This window comes from Micropterus dolomieu, linkage group LG23, assembly GCF_021292245.1.
Source record: "Micropterus dolomieu isolate WLL.071019.BEF.003 ecotype Adirondacks linkage group LG23, ASM2129224v1, whole genome shotgun sequence".
NCBI lineage: Eukaryota > Metazoa > Chordata > Actinopteri > Centrarchiformes > Centrarchidae > Micropterus > Micropterus dolomieu.
Genome location: NC_060172.1, coordinates 24060431 through 24078368, shown reverse-complemented (window position 1 = coordinate 24078368; position 17938 = coordinate 24060431). Strand labels below are relative to the sequence as shown.

At 41.2% G+C, this 17938-nt stretch overlaps 1 protein-coding gene and 1 long non-coding RNA gene across 9 annotated transcripts in view; one reads left to right on the top strand and one right to left on the bottom strand.

Moving 5' to 3' along the window:
* Positions 1–12006, top strand: part of zmp:0000001168 (signal-induced proliferation-associated protein 1) — a 33291-nt gene extending 21285 nt beyond the window's left edge. For 4 of the 8 annotated variants that reach the window (XM_046039353.1, XM_046039351.1, XM_046039354.1 and 1 more), the window contains exons 8-16: positions 311–914; positions 1000–1274; positions 2069–2482; positions 3520–3640; positions 3744–3867; positions 4984–5082; positions 5893–5962; positions 7419–7497; positions 8933–12006. In XM_046039353.1, coding sequence (XP_045895309.1) covers positions 311–914; positions 1000–1274; positions 2069–2482; positions 3520–3640; positions 3744–3867; positions 4984–5082; positions 5893–5962; positions 7419–7497; positions 8933–9076 — 1930 coding nt within the window. In that variant the 3' untranslated portion in view covers positions 9077–12006. Of the gene's footprint in view, positions 1–310; positions 915–999; positions 1275–2068; positions 2483–3519; positions 3641–3743; positions 3868–4983; positions 5083–5892; positions 5963–7418; positions 8169–8833 lie in introns of those variants that run through there. The other 4 variants (XM_046039356.1, XM_046039355.1, XM_046039358.1 and 1 more) reach the window with 4 other exon arrangements.
* LOC123962887 lies at positions 38–7201 on the bottom strand. Its single transcript, XR_006823083.1, has 3 exons — positions 7082–7201; positions 2359–2461; positions 38–1284 (listed from the first exon to the last, which is right to left on the bottom strand). It is a non-coding gene; the product is annotated as an uncharacterized LOC123962887 (long non-coding RNA).
* Positions 12007–17938: the final 5932 nt, after the last annotated feature.

Here is a 17938-nt window from a genome sequence, read left to right as displayed (position 1 = left end):
TTACACTGTTCAGAATACCATTATTGATAGCCTGGGATTTAATGAAAAGAAGGGATGTTATAAAAAGATCTGGGCTTTAAGGGAAACACAGACAAAAAGAGACTTATTTTTCTCACCATATCATTCATGACATACATGTATCTTAAATCATAGTAGTTGTAGGGCAAAAATCACTTCGGCAGCAGATTCAGTGTAAATGTTTGTTATTCTGGAGAGTACTACACTACACTCAAGCACTGCAAACAAGACAATGTCTCCGCTGTACCCTCTCTCTTACTCTGTCATTGCTCTTTTTCTCTCTCCCTCTCAGAGTGGCTGTGACGCGTTCAAAAGACATGCCATTATTTGGCCCACTCTTCCCTAAGGGCGCCCGATTCCCTCGCTCGCTCGCGTTCAGAGACTTCCTCCTGGCGAAGGCAGTGAATGCTGAAAACGCTGCGGAGAAGTCAGAGAAGTTTCGCTCCATGGCCACCCGCACGCGGCAGGAATACTTGAAGGACCTGGCTGAAAACTATGTGACCACCACACCCATCGACTCCTCCACCAAGTTCCCCCTGCTCTCTCTGGGAGGCAAGCGCAAGGACAAGCTGAAGGGCGCCAAAGGTGCCGAGTTGCACAGCGCCGGGGCGCTGGTGTGGGCTGTGATGGTCAACATGGATGAAGGGGAGGCGGGAGAGCACAGGCTTCCCTGTCTGCTTGGGGTGTCGGCTGAGTCAGTGGTGCTCATTGAAAGGTGCACGCGCAGGGTGGTGTTTAACTGCTCCTGTCGAGATGTCATCGGCTGGAAGGCAGTGACAGAAACTAAGATGGGGGGGCCCTGCTTGGATATCTTCTATGAGCGTGGGGAGTCAGTGTCAATCAGTGTGATGGAGAGCCAGACGGAGGATATACGAGAGGTGGTGCAGAGGCTAGAGGTGGGTGATTGTGTCTGGATTTGAAATTTTGCAGTGGGTGGTTTATGTTTTTCTAATTCATTCATCTTCCTCTTCTTATCTGCAGCTGGTCACCCGGGGCTGTGAGGCTTTGGAGGTCACCCCTCTGCGTGACGGAGTCGGGCAGCCCGGCTTCCTGATGAACGAGGAGGGTTTTGTGACGGAGCTGCAGCGGTTCTGTTATGCCGAGAGCGGAGGCCTTCAGTTGTCGGCTCGCGTGGTGCGCCTGTGCGGACACTCGCTGGTTCACCTGACCCCCGAGGAGAGGACCAGGCTGCTCCGCACCGCGCACAAGATCCACATCACTGTCATCCCACCGGACGAGAACGGCAAGCCTCGCAGGTGGGTAAGGCTGCATATAGGAAGAGGAAGAGGAGGAGAGAGAGAGAGAGAACTAACAAGGTTTGGGTCATCTGACACAGGGTGAGAAAGGGCTCGTGGGTATAAGGTGTGCTCCAGAAAGCGAAGCGTAGTCCAAGTGAAGGGGTGAGAGAGAGGGTGACAGCAAATAAGGGGAAGGGGGTTAGTGGGATAGGTCAGTCCAGAAAAACAAAAGAGGTGCTACTCTGTGGTCACTGCTCACTCTGCTGTGGGTGACGGCCTGCAGTCAGTGTCACACCAGCTGGCTAACAACCAATCAGTCCCACTAATGATCCTTAATCATGCTGGCACCGGCTGTCCCACTGTTACGAGCACACTTTCCATACAGCTGAGGTCAGAGAGAGGGCAGAGACAGCTATGGACAGAGTTGTTAAAAGAAATAAAAAACAATACTAAACTGGACACCCCTGAAGCTCTTAACTTTAGAGCAACATTTCAAAGCAGGCAGTGGAAGCATCTTCAGAGAACCTCCCCTGGTTTATTTATATTTCAGTCCTTTCAGTCCTTGTTCTGTGACAACAAAGCACAAATTGTCACAAAGATGTCATAATTCTTCACAGGAAGTGGAGGCTCTGTGATTTCAAAGGAAAATAATAGAAACTTAGACAAATATAGCCCTTTTTTTCTCCATCTCATCTTTGGTTTTGGCTTCTAGATTAATTTATGACTCAACAGCACAATGAAAAGCCGTCTGGAAAAAGAGGGGCATGTTGATTTTCTTCTTACTAATTTTGTTGTTGTTTTACGTTTTGTAGAAGTTTCTCTGAACTGTACCAGAAAGCAATCAAGGATGCTGAGTGCAAGCCTGGCGAGGATCAGTCTGGAGAGGCCTGGGTGCTGGACGAGAGGGAAGAAGAGGAGGAGGAGGAGGAGGAGGAAGAGGAGGCAGAGAGGGAGGCGAGGGAGGACAATCTGAAGGCGGGTGGTGTCAGTGAAGCGGACATAATAGAGGTCCAGGTGGAGGCCGAGGAGGGCGATGGGCAGTCGTGTGATAAAGGGCAAAGTGAGAGAAGTCACAGCTCGCTCCTCACACCGCCCAGCTTACCTTTGTTACGGGCCACTTCTCTGCAGGACCAGCCAGCCAATCAGAGCCAGGAGGACAGCACCTCGCAGCTCACACGCAGCTGCTCTTTGGAGAGACAGCCGTCCTACGGGGACACGTGTGATGGGTGAGTGTTATTAAAGCTCATGTCACTAACCTGACATGTAAGTGTTATGGAGGCGTTATAGAGAAATACAAAACAGAAAGACACGCTGCTTTGCGAGATTTTGTAATCCTTCTAGTTACATCTGCACACTGGGAGACCATGAGGTAACAGGGCTCCTAAATATCCTCAAACTGAAGCTGACTCATCACAATTTAATCTCAGAGTCAGTGCGTCACTTTTCCTGCAAAGGACAAGGCACGGAGAAAGGACACCAAGTAGTGTGTCACTCTGCGTCACAGAAGTGTGTTAACTCACTGCAAAACCTTTTAATTATGTTTCACATTAGAAAACTCACTTAGATGTCGTATTTTCTATTTTAATGCCTTATTTTTTTGCCTCTGGCACGTAGATATATGGAAGGTTGTGCAGTAGAACTTAAATTTTTTGTTAATTAAATTCCTTCTTCCTTCTGCATGTCATAAATGTTGACAGCAAGTCAAGTAAATGAAAACAAGAGAGGGCACATTCGTTTCCATTAAACAGTCACTTATATTAAGGTCTGCACTGTGCACTAGATTCTCTTGAATATCATGGTCCTTGGCCAACAGTCACGAGAATGTTTGCCATGTATTGAGCTACAAGGAGAGAGAAAACCCCATATGTAAAAGCAGCTGTGTGTATGTATCTGCCTGACAAATCATTTAAGCACATTGGTTGGTTTCACCCCGAAAACTCTGAAAAGCCACATCAGCTTGAGGAGGAAATAAAGGAAAATATTCATTAAGATAATATTAACATCTGCTGCTCGCCAAAATGAATTTGACTGCTTTCTGTCACGCAAAGCAGAACCGCACCAGATATGATATTTCTGATAGATGTGTGAGTGCAGGATAGCAAACATCAATCAGGCCATATCTAAGCCATCCTGGAGATTACTTGTCTAAGTGCTCCAGTTTCTGTTATGACCTCTGGATTGGATAAAAAATAATGTCACGAAGCATCAACAACAGATTTGCTTTGTGTTTTTCCCCACCACCATATCTCTCCCCTCCTGACAGGCACGTGTACGACAACATGGGGCTGAAGGGGCACATCTACGAGAACGTCGGCGAGCTGAGGGATGCCACACCTGATCTGATCCTGGCTGTCAAACCCAAGGTCTCCCTGGAGGACGAACAGGTGACAGACTGAGACGAAAGGACATGTGAGTGGTTTCTCCTCAGCACTCCATCACCTCTCTGACAGTGTCGTTTCCCCTCTATCTCTATCTCTATGTCTTCAGTTTATGGGGGCTGAGTTTGGCGAGGACAAGGCTTCAGCGAGTGACTCCTCTTCCCGGCTGTCATGTGTCGATCGAGCAGAAAGAAATTCACGAGCCCTAAGTCTTCATAACTCCATCACCAAGAGTAAGAACATCCATATTCCTGCTGATTTTATTTTACAATGAAATATGTGTAATTACAATATTCAAAATATATTGATAATCCTTATTACAAAATGAACAGTAGCAGCATGTAAAATAAAATGAATAAATGCGTGAAAATGAATTAGAAGACAAAGAGCACACCGACATATTCTGAGCCTGATCATGGACTCAATTCAAAGCTCCCTTTTCAGACACAACAACTGACACGACTGCTCAAATGATGCCAAAATGGAACTATTACACATGTTTGCAAATCATCTCTGTCCGATTTAATTCCTTTTTCCAGATTTTTCCTGCCTTAAACCCCTCTCTTCATTATCCTCCCTCTGCTCCCCGCTGCATCCCCTTTGTCCCTCCTCTTTTATCCACGCTGCCCCCTATTCCGCTAATCTAATATCACCCCTGCTCTGCTGCCACCCCCTGCCAGGGCTGGGATAAAAGGGGGACAGATGGGTAGTGGAAGGGGTGGAGTTTTAGGCAGCCCCAAATCAAGGAGCCCCTCTTACACCATCTGCTCTGCCTCTGCTGAGACTATGAGACTCATCATTTAAGCGCTGTAAGAGCACACTTGCTCATCTTCTCATTGGATTCTTCTGATTTTTGTGGGGGTGGCCTCTGAAGACTCTTGATTGTTTTATGTAGTGCAGGTCAATAAAATGCATCGCAAGTTCTTAAACTAAAAGATGATATTCAAGGCCTTTAATAGACCCTAAAAAGGAACAGTTTTAGCATATTGAATGCTGTTATTTTTAAATGTTTTTATTAAATTTGCTTTTAATAATTTACCAAAAGTTCAAAATTATATTTAACAAACTTTCCTACATTTTTACCCTCATCGTGGTGGTATGCTGTCTTCAATTTCACCTCATCTGGTGTAAAAAATGCTTTATAATACTTATAATACTACCCCCTTGTCCCTCTACATTCTGCCCCTGAATCTGAATTAACACAGCAGCACTCCCCAGTGGTCGCTCTCTGTTACTGTAGAACGGCTGCTAAAATTCTGCAGTCCCACTGTTCTGCTGTCCCAGCTACATTATGTTTGCCACACTGAGATATGTCTGGTAAAAAAGGGTGATAAATGTCTTTCTCTCAGTTCTTTCAGAGACGACAGATTCAACTGAGGAGGAGTGGCAGTCCATTGCTGACCTGGCCACAGCCTGCCGCAGCATCCTGGAGGCTTTGTCACGAGAGGGTGAGGATCTTTTTTATTTATGCACATCTCACTTTCTGAATTATAAATGTAAATTAATACAACAAGTGTCTTAGTGGTTTGCAAATGTCACAAATACCGAGAGAAACCTGGATTTGATTGCCAACTAGAGACTTCTTAATGTGTTTATTTCTTCTACAATCTTAAGATTTGACTTAGATAAACTCTGAATATTTGGATTAAAGTAACTGTAATGTTTGCCCTCTGATTTGCTGGCAAAATAATCAATAGCATTAATACCATATGATCAAACGTAAGTTGACACCCACGGCTGTAGATATTTGATTTGGGGCTGTCTTTCTTGGTTTAGGCTGCTTTGTTCAAAATAAGTGAAATCTTAATTAAATAACATATAATGATATTTTAGACAACAGTGTTATTCCGGCTTTGTAACAACACACAACCCTTACCTGTTTCAACCCGACAACACCCCTGTGCACAAAATGAGGTCTACGCTGGCCTTCCCAGAGCCCTAACCACAACCCCGTACAACAACACCTTTCCGACTGTCCAACCAGTGTCCAACCTCACTGATGCAGGCTGTTATAGTAGCATATTGTTAAACAATCACATATGGGTATAATGTTCAGGTGTCCACATACTTTTGGCCATATAATGTATATTCCATATGAGTGCAAATTTCTATTTAAAGAAAAGTTGCTTTAGGAAGTGTATAAATGACTCCATGTTTTATACTGAGAGAAAGTCGACATCTCCCACATCTCTACTTGTGATTATTGTATGTGTGGCCATTTCAAATTGTAATAATGTGGATAATGTTCCTAATCACAGACCGTAAAGCCGGTGACCCCTCCCAAGCAGGAGACCAGACAGACGGCAAGCTGAAAGACTCAAAGGAGAGGTGGGTTGCTATACAGTATATACAGGGTGAAGCAGACAGTGCAGTATCTCTGTAGTCAGTCTCTTGGTTTTCTTTTTCATTGCACACATGCCTTTTCTCAACTCTAGTCCTTTATTCTCTCTTAATTGTTTAGACTTTATCAGCTACATCCAACTGGTTGAGTCAATGCGATGGCTTCCCTCCCTCATAAACAGAACCCTCTTGCTGACTCAGTGATGCACTTATGTGCATGCAAACGCAGATGCACGCACACACACAGCGTGTCTGACTCACTGTCATTGTCATCTTTCTGTAAACCTCCCACTCCAATCCATTTAACTTTTATACTTTTTCCAGCTCCTTGGTCGCCTTATTTTTCTTCTCAATGCTCTGTCTGAACACAAAGTCCAAAGAACTGGTGGCCAAAAGCAAAACACAAAAATGAGTCAATAAGAAAACAGGCTACACCAACGTGTAGCTTTTCTCCAGTCTAAGTCTCTAGTATTCACAGGCACAGTTTATATCTACCCACGTACTGTAGAGGTCAGCAGTGATGACTATTTCACCACCACTAGATTTGGCTCCAGCTAGCATGTAAAATGCTTAAAAAAGACACTAGTACAGTATGATCCGTATACTGTACTAGTTCATCACCTCTTGTTTGTATCTGTTTGTGAAACTGAACTTGCAAATTGCAAAAATTATCACAACATGGGGAAACTAAATATTTGTTTTCTTCAGTATTTCAGTCAAAAGTCCTTCTTTTCATTTTTCTGGACATACCAGTTGAAGAAAGGATACACTGAGATTGCATTTGGTGACTGCGATAAAAGGCAAAGTGCCAACCTTTTCAAGAAACTTCTGTCAGATACACATTGCAACTTTGGATAACTTTGCTAAAGAGTTTTAAACCAACCAAATAGATTTTAAAAAATACTGCCACATAAAATTTAAAACTACACTAGACCCAAACCATTTGATGATAATTCCATGTTCTTTCCTTTAAAAGCATTATCGGGCTTTTCACATCACCAGGAAGCCGCTTGTGCCTCGCGCTGTAGGGCGTAGTCATTATGTACAACTGCAGTCGGATGACTATACTCACTCAGAATGGGTCTGCTTGTCAGGCGTAGCAATTACCGTAAATTGATCTCTGAGTATTAGAGGTTTCATCAAAGGCAGCAGGGACGATGTCTTGAGCTCTGAGGCTGCCACGGTGACAGACGGCTCCACGGCCAATCAAGCAAATTGAAAAGTTCACTCTGTATGAGATGACGGGGAGTGTTCTAGCAGGAGAGGAGAAAACCCTTTTTATAAAACGCAGGAGATACCATTGAATACATTTATCTTATTGATTTGTTGATCGGGAAACTAAACCATTCTGATACTTTGGTTTCCATTTATGCATTTTCCTATTACAAACTGTAAAATTCTGTGATTGCTTTTGACGAAGTGTCACTGCCTCTCTTTGTTGCAGTGACTCTCCAGGCCACCTAGAAGAGAAGGTATCGCAGCTGGAGGCCATGCTGAGGAAGCTGCAGGATGACCTGCAAAAGGTGCTTTGACATTCATGAATGTTTTCTCTGTAATAATATTTTCAGTGAGCGCCACACAAAAGTTAGCAGGTAGGGGGAAAGTATTTAAATTGCTTAGTTTCTGTCGCTGGAGTGAGATGATTTGTATTTTCTGATGCAGCCTTATGTTTACTTGTACAAACTCATCCATTCAACCATTTCTAGTCACAGCTGACTCACTGTAAATGCATTACATACAAAAACACTAATTTATTTATTCAGAATTTTGTTGTAAATTTGTACAGTAAAATTGCAGAAACATTTTCAGAATGTCTGAATATTCCAGTATCATACTTTTACAACACCTTCAGTGCTGTTGTCAGTGTTTTCCTGCACTTTCTTCTGCACATTTCTTCTAAACATAATTCTGTGTTGCTATGCTTGTTTTTCATGTAGATGTCAAAGAATACTGTGTGTGGTGAATTCAAAGGCTGATGAATTCTTGACCTCGGCCCCTTGACAAACAATTCTCAACACAAAGTCCACTTATTATTATTGTATTTCCGAAGCTTTCAACCACATCTCATGGCCTCCCTCAGCGGACGGAATTAGTCTGTCAACAACAGACGAGTGGGCCTTGTGTTGAGAATTTCTGGTCAATAGTGTATGTGTCTCTGTGTGTACAAAATATTATATAAACATATTATACCTCCCAATTATATGGAACGTTTTCTATTTATTCATAAGTCCGTGATTAGGACTGCAATGTATTATTTTCATTATTGATTCATCTCATGGAAATTTTTCTAATCAGCCATTTAGTCTGTGAAATCACAAGAATAATAAGATACCCATTTAGTGCTGAAACAGTTAGTTGATCAACAGAAAATTCATCAACATCCATTTTGATAACTGATTAATCAAAAATCAAATATTCTTTGGTTCGAGCTTCCAGAATGTGAGGATTTGCTTCTTTTCTCTGTTTTAGATGATGGTAAATTGAATATCTTTGGGTTTTGGACTGTTGGTCGGACAGAACAAGCAAATTAAAGACATCCCCTTGGACTCTGGGCCATTGTGTTGGGCAGTTTTCAAAAATGTTTTGACATTTTATAGTTTAAACATCTATTAAAAAATATTTGTCAGATTGTTCAATAATGAAAATAATCAAATTGCTGCTGTATAAACATTGTAGGTGATTAGTTGCTTACTTGGTCTGTCCAGCAGCCCCAAAGCACTGAGACGACCATAAATTTCTGTCAAAGAAATGATCAGTTCAGTGACTAATTGTTTCTTTACACCCAGTGCAGTGAGATGTGCTTCTCTACACGGTTTGTGTTGTTTTATTTCAAGCTCTGTGTTTATGTGTGCCCACTAGTTTCCTTAAAGCCACCGCTGTACCTGTCGCTCCCCTCCCGTTCCTGCCACAGCGATCTGAGCGACGGCTTTTGTTTTGTTGTGTGCCGATGTCTTTCAGGAGAAAGAGGACAAGGCGGTGCTGCAGGCCGAGGTGCAGAGCCTCAGGCAGAACAACCAGCGGCTGCAGGAGGAGTCGCAGAGCACAGTGGCTCGCCTCATCAAAGTCACCGAGCTGCTGTGCAACGTCAACAAGCCCTGTTAGCTCCACCACTGCACGCACAAACACACAAATCAGCAGAAAGATACAAATCGCGCAGCGTGCGTGTGCGTTCAGTATTCTTATTTTGTTCATGCATACTTGCAAAAGCACCCCCACGCACAAGTATTCTCTTCAATCTGTGTTTTACCACAGTCTCAATCCTGAATCCTGGACCTGCCTGCTGGTGGGGGAGTATGCAAATCAACTAATGAAAAAAAATGACATTCTCAACATCCCATGACTTTCATAGACTGACCAATGTGCAGCTCTCAGGCTGCTGTGTTGGTGTGCTATGCCAGAGTGCTTCTCCAGGTGTATATGATACAGTATGTGCGTGGAAGTGTGCCGCATGTGTGCGTAGGTGTGTGTGTGCGTCCGTATGTGTGCATCTCTTACTGTACCTTGCTTCAAATACTTGACAAGCTCGGCTGAATAGCACTTACATAAAAAAGTGGCAATTAAGACTGAGAGACACTGTATAGCATGTTTGGAGGTGTCTTATCGGAAATGACCAAAAGTGTATATATATCACCAATAATATATGTGAACAGTAGTATTGCTATCCTCTCTGCCAGACTGTGTAGTCGCAATGTGTGAGTGTGGTTCTGCCTGGCGCTGATAGTGTGGAAGGCCTTGAAACAAAACACAACAAGAAAAAGGGGGGGGGAGGGGGCATGACACTGACAAGCCTGCAGGCAGCCTTCTACTTCAAAAGACGTAATGATGCTAACTGACTCTCCTCAGAGCGAGGTCCGTTACATAAGGACAACATTCTCTGCCCTCTTCACTTCTCAGTAGTACTGTATTTAAGAAATTTAAAACAAAATCCATAAATGAAAAGGACACACAAACTGGAAATGTCCCCCTCCCCCCCCCCCCAATAAGAGAACTGAGCATGCTTGTTCCTCTTGGAAGTATGTATGAAACCAATATTGAAGCGATACTGAAAAGGGTCATACCTCTGCTGAAGACACAGACAATGGCAGGAAAGAGCTGCTTCAGTTTCCTTCCATGATTGCCTGTAGCTGTTTTCTTCTAACCTCACTATTGTAGCAGCCATACTGTAGAAGATCTCCTCCTGCTGGCCAGAACCACAAAATGCCAAAAGGCAGCTTTTCTTTCTTTCAGCTGGCAAAATAGCTTTAGGTGTCTGAATAAAACACCTTGAACTAATAGTGAAATACAGAGTATTGTATTTAAATATGTTTTGTGTTTGGCGGCTGTCTACAGTGACTATTTTGGGTAATTGTTTAGTATGGCTTATGAGTGGTAGCGGTAAGGACAATAGGTGAAATCTTACCATTCCACCCTGATGTGTGTTTCTGTGTGTTTCTGTGTCGTTCTTGCATCTTTTTTGTTTTGTTTTGTTGTTGTTTGTTTTGGTAAAATCAGCACTGGACAGGGCACATACTGTACTCTATTTAGCCTGCCCAGGTTATGTCTTGCTCAGCATAAGAAGGTGGATAAGATCTCATCCCCCTGACACCACCTTACCTCACCTTTTTGTGTCCACTGCTGATGGCGCCAATAACAAACGTGTGTTCAGAGGAGTCAGACTGCTTCTCCTTAGTGCCAATGAAAAAAGCCCTGGCAGCTCTCCCGAATCCCATTGAAATCAAACAGAACTGACTTGACCACAAACTAAACCCCAACTACAAACTCTTAACTCTGACAAAAAGGGATGCCAAACGTTCGCCAGTCACTCGGACTCTCTTGTTTCTTGTACAGACTTCCTCTTGTAATTTTATTTTAGAGTCACTGTGAATACCTGGTACCAGCATATTAAGATACAGTATATACAGAATAAATTATGAATCTAAACTTTATCAGTATGTGAAGACACTGTATGTACAGCTGAAGTGTTCCATGTTACTTAGTGCATTGGGTTGTGTACGCCCTCCTTTTGCAGGATGATTATGCAGACAAGTGTTAATCGTGGCCATGCGGGCTCCTGTTTCATCTCCTGTACATGCTGAAGCCTCATGACTGAACAGGGAAAATGTTGGTGTGAGAAGACCTGTTTTACTGTGTCTTGTATAGTTATTTAGATTGTAGGAGGTTGGTCAAGCATGAGAATGTGCCAAGCAACTTCCAAGCTCCCCTCTATATGTGTGTATGTATAAAAATGTAACTTATTAATCATGCAAATGTGGATTTTCTTGTAGCTGTTTAAACTGGAGGGAAATCTCGAGGAGAAAATGTGAATTACGGCAGAAAGGAAAGGCAGGCTTGGTTATAAATTTTAGTTTCTTTTGTAGAAAACCAACAACAATATGACATGACAAAATACTATCGGCAAATCTTGCGTAATGATACTATGGTTCCTATTATCATTCTAGTATTGAGCTATTTCTGCTATAGCTCTTACATATTTAATAAGGTCTTAAAACACCATTAGGTACGCCTTAATGAGTGAAACTCTTCTTTTAGAATGGATGGTCAAACTGGTATTGCTGGTGTTATGTGAAGGCTTATTTCTCTGACTTTGTGCCTACATGAAAATGTAATGTATGTTAACCCAGCTTAGTGACCTCATTTCTTTGTCTTTGGTTGCTTTTACTGAGGTTTTTTAGTGGCAGATGAAGGATTTTCTAAGAGACCGCCACAACATCTGGTCTTTCATCCGCTGTGCGAGGAAAAGTCATTGAGTAACACATGATCCGACAGAAAAGATAATAATAATAGATGTGTGTTGTTGGTCTGAAAAAAATCACTGAAGCTCAATGAGTACCACCGATTGTTCAAAGAAGCAAACCGACAAATATATGGTGATGTTTAAAGGGGAATTAAAAAGGGAAAAGGTGCTTAAAATGACTGATGATGATGCATTGAAATGAAGTTTAAATGAATGTGTTGAATGGCGTATGCTTCCCCTAAGGGATGATTATTTTGGTATTTAAATATTTAAAAATAAATTGTCTCAGAAAATCAAATGGAGTATTTGAAAAAAGAAATCTGATTGTGGCTGAATGACCTAAAATGGACAAAATGGGGGAGGTGAGGGTCAGCAATATTTTTGGCATCACGTGCTACATCCACTTGATGTAATCTGACAATGCAACAATCCACAACTGATCTCAAGCAAAGCTGATCCAGGCGTATTGTCAGCGCAGTGACAAATAGCCTGAAGGCAGATAATGTTATAAAGATATCTGTGCAGCTGATATGATGGGACGACTGTGAGAGGTGTTTGTCATTCTGTTTTGGTTTGAGGAAGACAAACAACTCAAAACAAAAGAAAAGCAAATAGCTGGAATCCGAGTGAATCTTCCATTTACTCACCGACACAGAGAAGCAGAGAGAACATGGTTGTCCACAAAGCAAGATCACTGTGTTTTAATTGGTTGGATTGGTGCTTGATGGGAAAAGTACTCCATTATCTTACAGACACAGCAGCAGAGACGCTGCACAACATTAGATGTAAATGTCACTTTAGTAAGATTTTAATTAACTATTGCTCACTCTACACCTCTATTCACTTTTCATTCAGCAAAAATCAATGAAAATAAATATTAAGAGAGTTGTTAGTATTATGTCTTTATTGATTAAATCACTGAAATTATGAGCCGGGATAGAAAGAGTCTTTAGCAATTACACCATATCGCGAATTTATAGTGTTCATGGGATGTAAATGCACGAATGAATCATAGGCATGTGGTGATGATCTAGAGGTGACTTTAGTCACTACAGAGAGTTAGAACTTCAGTGTAAGAGCAGGTTGGATTTGTCCAGATGAACACAGGAGGTGGAGATGAAAGCAGCCCAAGAAGAAACATTTAGGTCTGACGGCAACAGCACAATTTGTCTCAGACAGAGGTCATTACCAAACCAGATTGGCTACAAAGAATAGAGTGTAAACGTCAGTTGACAAAAGTGGGATGAACGCACAAGAAATATGTATAAACATAACCTGACTCACAATTGTCTTGTGTGGAAAACAGCTGAGGTCTTAAAACATGATGTTCCCGTAGTTATTGAACTTGGAAAAGGATGAGTAGTACACAAAAATATTCCGTCTATTTATATTGGAAAGTCTTGTTTTTGGTTAAAGGGATAGTACTTTAATTAATGGTACTTTTAGAAATGATTTGTTTTTTATTCCAGATCTGCGTTTACACTGCAAACAAGAATCCAGCATTAGAGAGAAAAGCAAATATAGATGCCATAATATGAATAAATAATAAACACCATAATGTTAGTCCAGTACAGCTAACTGCATGTATTACCTATCAGTGGTTCTCCACACCCAGAGTGCTGCTGGGCTTCTGCCATACCAGCTGGTTATCTGCACTGTTGTTCCAGGTGTAAATCAATCCCAAAGCTGAAATGAAACCCAGCAGCTGAGAAGCAGGATTAAAAAACACTCATCTCTTCACAATCAAACTGCATCATGTTTTAAATCAGATTTTAGTGGTCGTTGCATGACATGGGAATCAGTTTTTAATTAAAAATGTATTTGCAGCTTAACAGTGTTCATAAGCCGATGATATCTGTCTGAATGAACTGGCTTTGCTTTTGAAGGAATTTGACAAAAACTTTAGCGAGAACATCACCAATTTGAACAAGAGATCACTTTGACTTTAGAAAAGCTTTGATTTAATCTCGACCCTCTGTTTTTAATGCAATTTTATTGTCATCAAGGCATTTGAGAAATGGAAGCTCTGTGACCATCACACTTGACCAACTTTTAATCAATCCAAGAAACAGACTTCCTGTTTGTCACTTAAATCAGCTGAGCAAGCAGCATGCGGTGACAAGTTTTGTCCCTGAACCTTCAAAACTCATTAGGAACCGCTGGTCAGCTGTTAAGTCGTGGCAAAGCATTGCCTGTTGTCCAGATATTGTCATTTTTGTCCTTCAGGGAACTGAAAAATGCTGACAGAATAAAAGTTTAATCTTGTTCGTGTTTTGAAATATTAGATCACACTATCATGACGGTTATTAGGCTCCTTTAGACTTAGTGTTCACTGAAAACACAAAATGCAACAAAAAACAAGACTACTTAGCAGGTATAATGTTTGCCATGTTCATCATCTTAGTTTAGCATGTTAGCATGCTAACATTTGCTAATTATCCCTAAACACAATAAAGTGCAGCTGATGCTGATGGGAACATCACTTGTTTTGCAGGTACTTGGTCATAAACCAAAGTCTTTGAAAAATGAAATTTTGATGAAAAGTTAATATCTTTATTTGTATAGCACTTTTCAATACAGGTAACAAAGTGTTTTACAGCAATGAATGTAAAACATAGACTAGTCGAGTGAAAGCAAAAAGTAAATGTACAATTACAGGAAAAATTAATTACAAATCACATAGTGGTTTGAATTAAATAAATAAAAAGTAAACAAGTCAATATACCAATAATGGAGAAATGAAATACGCATCACACATTGAAAGCTTTTTTGTATAAATGTTTTAAGAAGTGAGATCAAACCAGGAACAGACTCTGCAAGTTTGATCTCCTCTGGTAGACTGTTCCAGAGTGTAGGGCCCCTGTCTCCTTTGGTTTTTAGCCTAGACCAGAGGTTTTTAAAGTGGGAGGTGGCCCTCCCCAAGGGGGCTCCAATAAGTTTCATGGGAGGCTCAGTGAAAAAATATTACATTAGTTATTACATTAAATATCAAAAGGGGATATAGAAATGCCTAATTCTGTGTAATTCAGTTAAAGAGATACTTCAGGGATACAGTAGTTTGGGGGAATTTTACAGTTTTTCCTACATTCCCAGAGATTCATAAATCCCATAGGACAGACCTTAATTATGTAATTGGTGTAATCTGTGCTGTCATACAGCAATATTAGGCTTAATTCTGTCTGCTTATGTGATCATATAACATAATCATGATCCCTTAGGCATCCAGGACTTGAGCAAAACTGACCAGGTAAACTTAGGGAGGGGCGCCTTTTTCCAAGCTTTGTCTGAGGGGATCACAGTCTCAGACTTTGAAAACCCATGCACTAGAAGTTGGAAATGCTAGCAATGCCCTACCAGAGGATCTAAGTCTGTGTACTGGCTCACAGGGGAATCTAAGCTCAGACATATAGGTGCTAGGCCATGTCTGGCCTTAAAAGGAATTAGAAGCATTTTAAAATCAGTCCTAAAAGAAACAGGCAGCCAGTGCCAGGATGAATAAACAGGGGTGATTTGGTCACATTTTGTGCAGCAAGTTAAAAGTCGAGCTGCACCATTTTAGGCGATGCATTGATCATGATGAAAAGTTAAGGATCAACTAAAGTTATTACAATTAATCCTGAAGGAAGGGGGACATTGAAAGGAAAGGTTCTGATGGCAGTTAGCGTGTTCCCAGTTTGGAGAGGCAGAGAGTTGTACCAGCACAGAAGCTAAGCAATGTACTACTGTGGACAGGGTCAGTAGCAAAAATTTCAGCCACCTAAAAGAAAACCCACCAACGCAAACAGCTAAAGGCATCTGGAATAAAATACAACATCTTTGCGATTCAGTACCAAGATATACAAAGAAAGCCAGCCTGTATCACTTAAACCCATGTACAGATTGAAGTGAGATAATACAGTTTTAAAAACAATTTGAAGTCCTGATCGGATGTACATTCCCACACCCTGAAGTGATACAGCATGAGGTAAGATAAACGCACTTTCCAAAGCTTGTTCCATGATCATAATACAGCACGACAACATCATACAAACAATTCCCAGGACTCTGTCCTCTGGAAGGCTTTCCTAAACACCAGCAGCTGAAAAACGCTCCATCTTCCCTGCTCTGACACCAGGAGCAGAGCTGATGACAACAATGTGCTGGCCTATGTCTTTATTTGGGGTTGGAGCGCAGGACAGAGTCTTCACTAGGGGCTATGTGTCACACACAGCTGAAGGGCTTAGCGGCAGTTTGACTCATCCGTGTTCTGTAAATACAGAGGCCGTGTGTCGGTGCGTGCATGTTTAGACTCCTGATCCGCAGGTTTGTATATTGTATTTTAAATGGCCAAGCCACTGTTGCCCCATACACAACAAGTAAACGAGGCCTAATGAGAGTCTGCCTGCAACATCACTGCTATCTTCCTGTTGTAAATGAAACTTATCACTTACATGAGTAAGATCTCATAGGTTTGACCAATAGTGCGCATCTCCAGATACAAACAACAGATAAATATTTTATTCAGGAGGTCCTAGAGTGTTTAGAAATACACCCAATATTTTTTTATCCAGACTAATATGGAATTTTCCATTAAGGGGAAAATTCTAAAAGTTTGGTTTTGGGGCGTAACTTACACTATTCAAATAAAAAAATAAAAACTGGACTTAATCCAAAAAGACAAAACCTCTTCAAGTTCTGTTCTTTACAATTGTTCTATCAACACGGTTCTGTGAAAACTGTTTTGTAAAGCATGTAACATGTTGATAAGTGATGCACCTCACATAACAAGCCATGCAAGTCAATGATAAACTAGTCAGAGTCCGCCCCTCATGTCATACACTCTGCAGTTAACCATTAAAGAATGAAAAGCACCAGGACTCTGCAGGCTTACTGTTGCATGAGGTGACGAAGTGAAAATGGGTCTTTTTTTAAGGTGTTCATTTTTTAGAGACATTAACCAGACTGCGTCTACTGTGCAAGACATGGACTTTCACGCAAAAGGGGTTTGTGTACTTTCTTGTACTTTCTGGGAAACTGGCAGGGTGGATTATTAGCAGACAGCACTGCAGCAGTGTTTCTTAATCTTCACCCTGTTTCTGGAAGGTCTCCATGTGACAAGTAGTCTTTGTTTCCCAAAACAGCTGGGAAGTTCACTTCGAACATTTTTATTTGGTAATAATTCAAGAGCTGAGGTCAGAAAATAAGACTAGAAGATAAAACAAGAAACACAAAGAGAAATCTATGTAGAGTATTAGTGACGAAACATATAGGCCTACTTATAAGATTCAAGTAAAAAATTAATCCAACATTTCACATGTTGAAATTGAAAGTTTACCGGATGTCACTTGATTCAAGTTATTTTTTGTGCTGGAAGCAAGCCCTCTCACTGCATTGCCACATGTTTATCTTAAAAACAACACTAAGTAAGTTGTCAGGAAAGACATTTTCTGCGAGTGGCAGGAGAGTAGGGAAGCTTCAAAATCTCCTCCTGCAGGGGAGGACACAAGAAAAGCAACACCTGCACACAATATGATTTAATGCAACAAATAGCAACTATAAAGCCCTCAGAGCACCCAAATTTCTCATACATTTGAATCAATACCTCTCAGTCCGTCTCAAGTTATCAATTGTACCTCATTGAAATTGAGAGAGCACATCACGAGGTAAATATAATCCCACAGGACGCCCAATAGTGAAAGTGCAGAAGCTACTCCAACTCAAGGTTAAGGAAGAAACTTTGAAGCGAGATAATTGTCTGAAGGAACTTGAAAAGTGTCCCAACAAAAAAGAAAGCTGCCCCCACTTAAATGACTGAGAGGAAACATTGCCTATTTGAAGTAGGCCTATTTACGGTTGGTTGTTCACCCCCCCAGCACTAAATAGAAATGTTCTGCATTTTGGCATGTTTGGCATTTAATTAATTCCTTAATCTGGATTTGAATCATATAATTTAAAGAAATACTAAATTGTCATGCCAATATTCTGATCAATCACATGGCAAGCATCTAGGCTTAAATGCCTTTTCTACCTAGCACCTGAATATCTGTACTCTGCCTAAAAATTAGGATCATTTGACAGAATATTTATGAACCGTAAATTATTCATTTACTGTGATGGCTTTTTATGAAATGTGGCTCGTCCTTTGTAACAATTTAATGCTGTACATTCCTGCACAAAGAGCAAAGTTGGACGTGGAGTCTCAATTTATGTACTAAATAACTTCTATTTTGCCCAAAAAAAAAACAAAAACT